At 43.1% G+C, this 9,841-nt stretch overlaps 1 protein-coding gene across 1 annotated transcript; it reads left to right on the top strand.

Annotated features, from left to right (window-relative positions):
- Window positions 1-115: 115 nt before the first annotated feature.
- On the top strand, window positions 116-6,606 carry BRIX1 (biogenesis of ribosomes BRX1). Its single transcript, XM_066616212.1, has 10 exons — window positions 116-291; window positions 1,522-1,633; window positions 1,956-1,999; window positions 2,550-2,620; window positions 3,273-3,322; window positions 3,561-3,634; window positions 3,723-3,773; window positions 4,610-4,711; window positions 5,414-5,542; window positions 6,160-6,606. Exons 1-10 carry the CDS (start codon window positions 130-132, stop codon window positions 6,439-6,441), a joined length of 1,077 nt encoding a protein of 358 aa, XP_066472309.1. The 5' UTR covers window positions 116-129; the 3' UTR covers window positions 6,442-6,606.
- Window positions 6,607-9,841: the final 3,235 nt, after the last annotated feature.

A 9,841-nucleotide genomic window follows, 5' to 3' on the forward strand; every position in this document is an offset into this window, starting at 1 on the left:
TGAGGCGTCGCTCTAGCATTTTTCCATCTCTATGGTCGCGCCGGCTCTGCAAAACATAGAGAGGCGGAGGGAGCGGCACGCGATTTCCGCTTCGGCCCGGAAGTAGCCCTCACGGTTGTGTCTCCCAAGATGGCGGTGGCCAAGCGGCAGCGTGGAGCGGGGCCGGCGGGGCCCAAAAGGAAGCGAGCCAGGAGGGCCGGGGGAGGGAAGGAGCAGGCGACGGAGGAAGGGCCGCCCTCCGTGCCCAGCGCGGGGCAGGAGGAGCACCTCGTGCCACCCCCGGTCTCACAGGTAGGGCGCTGGCGGGGGGGGGTCGCCTTGTGGAGCCCCTGGCTGGGCTTGGGCAGAGTGTTTCCCAGAGTGCATCCTCTGTGCCTGCCTGCCTGCCTGCCTTGTGGTCTCGCCTGTAAGCCCAGCTGGCAGCCCATTCCCAGCATGTCTACTCAGAAGGAAACCTCTCTGAGTTCAGGGGCATAAGAGTCAAGGACAGACCAAATAAGATGTTAATCAGTGGAACTCCTCGCCTCATGATGTGGTGGAAGACATTATGCAGAGGATGGAGAGAGAGATGTTCTTTTCTCTCTCACTTGATATCGATAGCTGGAGAGGGGGTGGAGTACCCAGTTCGGCGGGGAGGCTCAGCGGAGCAGGCAAACGGCCCCTCCCTTCAGAGTCATTCCTGGTGGGCTCTGACCGTAAGGCTCCATTTTGCTCCCCCCACGGGGAATGGCTTGCCCGCCACACTGAGCCTCCCTGCTGAACTGGGCGCTCCACCCCCCCAGCTATGCCACCACTCTCACTCAACACCAGAACCAGGGGACACCTGCTGAAATTCAGTGTTGGGAGAGTTTGGACACACAAAAGAAAGTATTTCTTTACCCACTGTGTAGTTAGTCTGTGGAACCCACCGCCACAGGATGTGGCGATGGTATCTAGCCTAGATACCTTTAAAAAGTGACTGGACAGATTCCTGGAGGAAACGTCTATCTCAGGTTGCAAGCTATAATGGATATGTGCCACCTCCTGCTTTTAGAAGTAGTCTTTGGAACTCCTTGCCACAGGATATGGTGATGGTATCTGGCTTGGATGCCTTTAAAAGTAGACTGGGCACATTGGTAAAGTCCATTACAGGTTAGAAGCGATGATAGGTATGTGCAACCTCCTGGTTTTAGACGTAGGCTACTTCAGAATGTGCCAGATGCGATGAGGGCTCCAGGATGCAGGTCTTTTGTGTCCCTGAGGCATCTGGTGGTCCACTGTGAGATACAGGAAACTGGACTAGAAGGGCCTTTGGCCTGATCCAGCAAGGCTGTCCTTATCAGAGGTTTCTTTTCAGCACTGGCCAAGGTCCCCTGCCCTTTTGAAAGTCCACCTGACATCTTGACTGTCAGTACTGTTGACAGTGGTGGGTAGGACAAATTCTTCCAGCTGAGGCTGAGGTTTATCCAAGAAATTAAAGCCATTGAAGTGGTTTCATGCCTGAGGCAGTTTGCTTTTTCAAGTTTAACATTCTGTTTTCAGGGCAAATGGAAAAACAAAGAGAGAGTGCTTATCTTCTCTTCCAGAGGAATCAATTTTAGAACAAGGCATCTTATGAAAGATTTACGAACACTGATGCCCCATTCTAAAGCAGGTATATTCTCATTTGAGTGATTTGCATGTTCATCTTCTTTGAGTTCTGCTGTAACAAGCTCATTATTATTTCCACTCTCATAAATGTAAACCCATTAATTAGTTTATCAAATTATGCTAGTATCTGAATTTTGACAGTTAAAAGGGTTAAAGTGTTATCGTAGGACTTATTGCTGTCCTTTGATTCTTAGACAAACAGGCTTATTTTCAATTTCAGTGGAATTTGCCATAAGCAGATGATATTTTACCTGGGGTCATATTAATTATCTAGCCATTAAACAAAGTGATATACTAATTTATTACTTGTTTATATTGTTTTCCAGACACAAAAATGGACAGGAAGGACAAGCTGTTTGTAATTAATGAGGTAATTTGTGATATATATTTACTTAGTTTGGAAGAGAAATCTTCCAGCAAGGCAGAAACCTCTTTGGACTATTTAATGCATTCTTCTGCTAATTCAGGACCTATGATTTTATAGCATATATGTTTTATGGCTGTGCATATAGCTCTAATGGCTTGAATTGGTTGCCCTTTACTTAACACTTTTCTGTTCTCCTCTTCTTTCGAGGAGTTCAGGGCAGTGTGTTTGAGGCTAACCCATTTTATCCTCACAACAACTTTGTGAGGAAATTTTGGCTGCAAGTGAATGACCAGTCCAGTACCTTTGCGGGAAATCACAGTTTGGAACCCAGATCTTTTCAGTCACAATACTTTTCACTGTGCCACGCTGGAACTTAAAATGACCACTTCCTCAGCACAGCAATAATAAACTTTTGTGTTACCTTGAAGAGCATATTTGATCTGCATCTTCCTGTATTAAACTGGTTTAAGGAGAATGAGCTTGTGATTCTTCAGGCTAAATCAGAGTTTTGTCTCAACTTCAGTGAAATTGATTTCTTTCCTGTTTTGTACAGGTCTGCGAAATGAAAAATTGCAATAAATGTATATATTTTGAAGCAAAGAAGAAGCAGGATCTTTATATGTGGTAATAAAAATACTTTAGTAGTTTATGGAGAGATGTACAAATAAGCATTTTGGGAAAATGTCCCCTATACCTTGTTACCTGGATTCTTCTTTTCTGCTATCCTCCACCCCCAGCACTCCTACCTTAATATTCTAGTGTACTGTGCCGCTTTTTCTTTTAGAACTACATTGCCATATCCCTGCCACACTCTCTGAGGTCAGAGGAGGTGCTATGAGGGCCACACACTTAGCAAGGGGCAGAGAGAGTGTTTAACAGTACTGTCCTGATTTTAGAGCCCTGAAGATAGTGTGCAGGACTGTTGCTTTCTTTCTTCTCCAAATAGCTTTCTAGAGCTTACTTACTGGACTGGCACTTTCTCCTCCCACTTAATCTTAAAGCGCTACTAAGGGTTTTAAGACTGAAAAGGAACACTGGAGCTTCTTGCTCATTTGAGTAGGGGGGGGCAGTTCTACTCATTCTTTTCAACCAGCTGAGTCCTTTCTTGCAACTCCTTTGTGGCCCCCTCTTGGTATATGTGGTGTTAAGTCCCATTCACTCTGATGAAATGAGTCCACTTAATGTAAATAAAAATATTGCACTATTGGCTAGTTAGTAAAGCCAATAAAATAGTAGAGTTCCATTTTTCTAACTGTCTCCATTGTTCTTTTTTCAGGTTTTCAAATGCACCTCAAGGACCATCAGCCAAGTTTTTAGTACAAAATAGTAAGTTTGCAGAACTGACAACGTGTTTTGTTGCTGTTAGCTATTTCTGACTCTTTGCAAATCTAATCTAATTTGCAAAGCCAGTGCTGGTAACTGTGCTTAGTATCCAGAAGATTTTGCAGCTACAATTGGCTGCAGCCCCCTTCTGTTTTTATTCTGATATTTGAAAAGAGTTTTGTGATAACTTGGTTGAACAGTAAACTTCTGACTTGAAATAACTGCTCAAATATCATTGCAGTTCATACATTGGCAGAGCTGAAGATGACTGGAAATTGTTTGAGGGGCTCCCGACCCCTTCTGTCTTTTGATTCGGCAAGTACAGACCTTCTTCACATTACCGTCTTCATTTATTGAGGTGTTGATGCCTCTTTGTCTCTAAAGTTCTGTTTCTTTCTCACAGGCATTTGATCGGGAGCCACATTATGCTGTGCTAAAAGAACTGTTTATTCAGGTTGGGATATGTCTTATTTATCATCCATTTTCCCTTTTTAATAATAGTCCTATATTTTATGAAGTAACAGCACTGTCTTTGGACACCTTGGTGTGGTAATGACAGCTTGGGGTACTCTGATCAGTGCTGCACGAACACCTTTGAGATAATCTAGTCTGATGTCTTGAATCAGCATCACTTTCTTTGCTAGCACTGGACTCAAAAAGATCATGGATGAAATTACTTTTTTCCAACTATAGTTGAAGGGATGGAGATAGGCATGGAGGTGTTTAGCAGTCAACTTCATTAACTACCTGTCAAAAACAGCCATTTATTTGTATTCTCCCCCTCTGTACAGCAGGTAGGCCATTGCCAGCCAATGTGCATAGCGCTGAGCCAGCCATACTCAATAAATTGAGTTATGTTCCCAGTTCTGCCAAGATCTTGTGTTCATGTGTCAAGCTAAACTACAAGAAGACTTTGCAAGACTTGGTTCTTAACTGAGTACAGTAACAAAGATCTGGGACACAAATGCAACTTTTATTGACCTTGCCTTGTCCAAACTTTGATTCTGCCATTGTAATCCAAGTGAATGATTGAAGTGATGCCAGACCACTCACCCTTTTGATGCCACTGTATTGTAGAATGAGCATGTTGATGCAAAAGTTGCAGTTGTGCCATGATAGAAACCAAGAATGTCAGGCTATGGAGTTCATTAAACTTGTAGCTCACAAAGAGTACTGTTCTGGTTTAACCATGAATAGATTGGAAAAAGGAATGCCTATTATTCATCCAGGTGTTGTGTTAAACCTTTAGTCATCTCAGTTGCTCAAAACTGTTTTTTCCCCCTCTGCCAGATTTTTAGTACTCCACACTATCATCCCAAAAGCCAACCTTTTGTTGATCATGTCTTCACGTTTTCTATAATGGATCACAGGATTTGGTTTCGGAATTACCAGGTTTGTCTGCTTTTGCCTGCATATAGTCAACAAATGTGACTGCACACTCTGGGATCTGTATATAGCATTCATAACGGAAAAGTAAGATGTGAATAAAGTGGTTTGAACCACTTGCAGATTCACAAATTAGTCTTTTACTTCACTTTTAGACTCCTTCTTGATTATGTCTGTAACAAAAAAGCTGAGTTTTGTTAATGGCTTGCACCAAGAAATTAATAATTTCTGAACATGTGCCATTTTGAGAGTAATCTGCCAGTAGTTTAAGAGAGTAAAATAAAAAGATACTGCAACAACAATTGAATGCAGAAATTTGGTAGAATCAGAATGTGGCCAGTGAAGTGTCAGAGGACTGCCTGATGTAGAACTGTGCTTATGGATGATATGAATGCTTCAATTTTAGGTGATTCAATTCTGGGAGATTAATTGCTGACAGTTAATACACGCGAGGCTTGTTCAGATGATATTGTCTGCCAGTCATGTGGTGGAGGGAATAGGCTTGTCTGTTTGTTCAAATGATTTCTATCCAGTCTTTCCCTCCAAATAAATGAAACACTCACACCCTCCTGCCCTCCTTGTTGTGCTTTTCTGTTGCAACATAACAGCATGGGGAGCAGACCATCTAAACCCCTCATATGCAATTGGAAGTATTTTATTCTAGTGTAATAGTGAAATATCAAGTAATAAACCTTTGTTCTGTTGCAGATTGTAGAAGAAGATATGGCTCTTGTAGAAATTGGACCTCGATTTGTTTTAAACCTTATCAAGATCTTCCAGGGCAGCTTTGGGGGACCAACACTATATGAGAACCCACATTACCAGTCTCCAAATATGGTAGTATAACCACTTTGTCCTGACTCAGTTTACCCTCTATCCTAAATTGGCTAAAATGTCAATCTGGAGGACAAAACAAAAAATTACTAATAGAGTAGTCTACTATTCTTGTCTGCAGGGGTGATGTCTTCATCAGTGTACATTCTCAGTAATCAGTACTCTGTGGCCTGTTTGATCTCTTAGCTTCAGATTTGTGTTAAGATAGTCAAACCAAAGTCGTCTTGAGCATCAAAATGGGTAATGTTGCATGCAACTTGCGTCATTCCCACCCAGTAATCTCTGTATGACATAGCACAATGTGGCTCCAGTGTCTTGCTACCTCTTTGCAGTACCACAGCATGTGATGCTGTGGGGACCATTTTAGCTGGTCATATCCACACTTTGCCTAAGCAGATCATAGCATCCGCCTCTGACTCATCTACAGTTACTGGTTTATAGGCAAAACAATTTACAAAGCTGCTTTCATTTAACATTCAGTTGGTTGGTGTTAACCAAGGAAAATATCCAGTGATTGATTTTAAAGGTAGGATGGAAATGAAGAAAGTGCTTTTGGTCTGCTGCAGCAGCACAAAATCTTGAATTTTTTTACTCATGTACATTTCATTTTCTGGTTTCAGCATCGCCGGGCAATAAGACTGGCCACAGCTGCTAGATTCAAAGAAAAGCAACAAGTGAAAGAGGTGCAGAAACTGAAGAGAAAGGAGGAGAAGGAACTTATTCCTGAAGATCCAACAGAGAATGTTTTTGAAACCCCAGCTGAAGAAAAGCCAGTGAACATAGAACTGGTGAGGCCAGAGCTGAAGGTTAACTTAAAAAAGAAAAATAAACTACATCAGCGAGAGAGGAAGCTAAAAAGAAAACTTGGCCATACTGGAGTACAGAAAAAGAAAGAAAATTAAAACTGAAACTGCATAATTGAGACATTTAACTAGCCTGTGCTATATTTCTATATCTGCATACAGTTACTTTTTAAAAACGGTGTGCCATCATTTTTGTTTTTAAAACAACTTTATTTTCCAAACCAGTTTTTGTGATGTCGTTTATTAAATGGATTAGCAAGCTTTCCTTAGCCTGCTTTCCTTAGCCTACTTTCCTTGCCCCCTTTGCCACTTTACAACTTAGTGATGATCTAGAATGGGGTGGGTAACCTATGGCTTATCATCTGGTCCACATTCTTGAGGGTGTTGCTGGATGTGTGGGGTTTTATCCAGGATGTGATAGGAGTACTGGGACTCCATGAGGCTGGGCAGGCAGCTCTGTCTAGTGCATGGTAAGATTGCTCCATTCTCTGCTCCACAGGCAATTGTGGTAGCCCCCCATGATATTAGCCACACCCACCTGCTTCTCTAACACTTATGCAGAAGCAAATACTGAATGTGGAGCGTGTTCTTGTGACTGAAACTATAGATTCCAGTAATTGATTCAACAGTTCAAATCCTGGGGAGAATCTGCCTGCAACAGGGCTTGTCTTTGCATACCAACACTGAACATGAGGAGAGCAGGGGCGGAATATCAGTGGTGTACTCGGGCCAGGAAATGCCTGAACAGGGGGAGGATAATGTCTGACTTGTTTCCTGTGCTGGGAAATTGGAGAGGCTGCCCTTGATTTCTCCAAAGCTAATGCCATAGTGGTGGCGTAGCTGGAGGGGGGGTGGAGGGCTCAGGCTGGCAGCGAGGTGGGCAAGTGACTCCTCCCTTTGGAGCCATTCCCGGTGAGGAGAGCAAAATGGAGCCGTATGGAGCCACCCTCCAGCTATACCACAGTACCATGGGGCTGTGCATGCCCTAGTGTTCAGAAGGAAATTCTGCAGCAGGAAAAGCTGAATTCTCTAAGGTGCATAAATTAAACAAATATTTTTAAATAATTCTGCTGCAGTTATAGACAAGGGCTGGCAATATGCAGGTTTAGGTTTTTGGGTACCATCAATGCACTTTCATATCTATGCATCTCTCTTGCATGCTGTGTGTCTGTCTTTCACTTTCTAGCAGCCTTGAACTTAAATCTGTTCATAGCACTGTTCACTGAGTAATCCTAAGTGTGTTTATGTAGAAGTATACTCCTCTGTGCATTGGAAGCTGATTTTTGGTACACATGCACAGTTTTGTAGCCATGCAACCCAGTAGCTACCATATTTGTTCACAAACAATAGTGTGTTTCTACTAAGTGTGCATAGGCTTGCAATCTTAGCCTATGGAAAGTTTTATAAGCTCCTGAAAGATCATTGTACTGTGTCCATTTAACAGAGGTATGTGTGTAAATTCCACTGATTGCCATGTAACTTTCTCTGGAATACATGTGGGTAGTCCTGCTGCTTAAGAAGTGACCAGGCTTAGTGAGAGTTTAGCATCTCAGTAGTGTACATCTTGAGTGCAGCATTCTGTCTGCCAAGCCACTTGGCATATTTTGTACTTAAGAGTTGCAATGACACTCTGGTGTTTGTTTGGAACACATAAGAACTAGATTTGTTCTTGCATTAATACTGATCAGCTGACTATCCAGCCTCTGCTGAAAAGTATTATGGGTGTATGTATGCAAAGTGAGATGAACATAACAGTTAATGTTCTACTGTGGTGATTATTTCACATATGCAAAGCAGATCATCACTTGACTTTACTGTTGATGCATGATACATATGCGAGAACTTGCCCTCACCTTGCCCTCACCATCACTGATTTCCAAAGGAACTTCTATTTTGTGTGTGTGTGTATGTGTGTTAAGTATCAGAATCTGAAGGTAGATCTGACAAATATATTTTCACCCCTATAGACTCATTTATACTAATGCTGCTTTTAGCTTTTTGATGTGGAATTACTGCAGTGGTGTCTATGTATGAGGCAGAGCAACTGGTGCAGTAATTCCCAGATTATAAAGAGAACTCCAAACTATTGCAGAAGGCAATAAATTTGTAAAATTTTCCTTTCAAAGAGCTGTGATCTGTAGATGAAATTATCCCATTTGATCTTAATCCTGTAAAGTAGTATGAGTGTCAACAAAAGGTTGAAGAGTCACCCAGTGAGTTACAGGGCTGGGTAGAAACTTGAACAGAGGCTTCTGCAGTCAAAGCTCTGTATACTATCACACAACTCTGTTTTCAATGAACAGTAGAGTTTTTAGTACATTCAAAAAGGAAATCTTACAGTCATATATAGCCTTATGTAATGTAAATAGCACAGAGCTGCTAATATCTGTTATCAGATTGCACCATCTCTTAACAGAAGACCAAATAAGCTCATTATTACACGTTCATTACTGTACACAGGATTTGTAGTAAAGGCCAAAGTACACGTGACTGCAGCATCCACAATGACTCTGCAGCATCTCTCTTTGATAAAGAGCTTGTTGAGAACCATCCTTTCAACTGATCCTGATCACACACACCCCACCCCACCCACCCCCACACACACACACACACTGCTGCTGGCTGAGGGCCCAAACCTAGCTTAACTTTCTAGCAGTGATGCATCTGTGCCAGTGGGGCATGTGCTGTGTCCTGTGATGGGGGTACAGCTATGGAGGCCTCCTTAAGATAATGAAACATTTCTCCTCTTACCTTGGGGCTGTGTTGTGGCTGCATTGGCACTGGAAAGTTGGATAGTTATGGGCCCTTAGGAAGCAGGGCCTCTAAAAGGTGATAACATGCCTATGGGCATGGGCAGGAGTATTCATAAGGCTGACTAGGCTGAAGCCTAAGGGCCCCGAAGGGACAAGGGACACATTTTTTGTTGTTGTTGAGGCACTGTTACAACTTGAATGCTATATTTTAATTCCACCTATTTGAGTCCATTTCTCTGAAATGTTTATTGTTAGAAACTTCTCCACTCTAGTGTGGAATTATAGAATCAACACAGTCCCTTTTTGTACAGCCATACGCTGAACAAGTACCCGAATCAGGCTGTCAGCTGTAGTGGGGTGAAAGATTGAAGTGGCAGAGGGGGCCTGAAATATCTGAAAGCCGAGGGGCATTGGGCCAGAGATATGCCATGGGTGGGGAGAGAGGTGAGGCAGAGCCTCCCACAGGAGTCCTTCAAAAAGCACTGCTGTGCGAGGGACCCATGTCCTCTGCACATGGGTTGTGGATGCTTGAGTACCTCACAAAGAAGCAGTGCTTTCTGGACTCTGGTGGGGAGGCTCTGCCTCACCTGGCCCCCCCCCATCCACTGCACATCCCTGCCCTGGGCACGAGGTGTGTGCGGTGTCATAAGTCATCAAAAGCCCAGACCAGAGCAACATGCTCTGCATGACTCACCATACATCGGCCAAGGGCTTCTCTCAGTGGCGTAGCTAGAGGGGGCGCAAAG

Source organism: Tiliqua scincoides, chromosome 2 (assembly GCF_035046505.1).
Source record: "Tiliqua scincoides isolate rTilSci1 chromosome 2, rTilSci1.hap2, whole genome shotgun sequence".
Taxonomy (NCBI): domain Eukaryota; kingdom Metazoa; phylum Chordata; class Lepidosauria; order Squamata; family Scincidae; genus Tiliqua; species Tiliqua scincoides.

Bases quoted from the DNA above. Each gene is read 5' to 3' on its own strand.
- BRIX1 (XM_066616212.1), top strand. From the start codon at position 130: ATGGCGGTGGCCAAGCGGCAGCGTGGAGCGGGGCCGGCGGGGCCCAAA. The intron at 2,000-2,549 runs GTAATTTGTGAT...TGTTTTGTACAG, and splicing joins AGCTGTTTGTAATTAATGAG to GTCTGCGAAATGAAAAATTG. The intron at 5,543-6,159 runs GTAGTATAACCA...TTCTGGTTTCAG, and splicing joins ATTACCAGTCTCCAAATATG to CATCGCCGGGCAATAAGACT.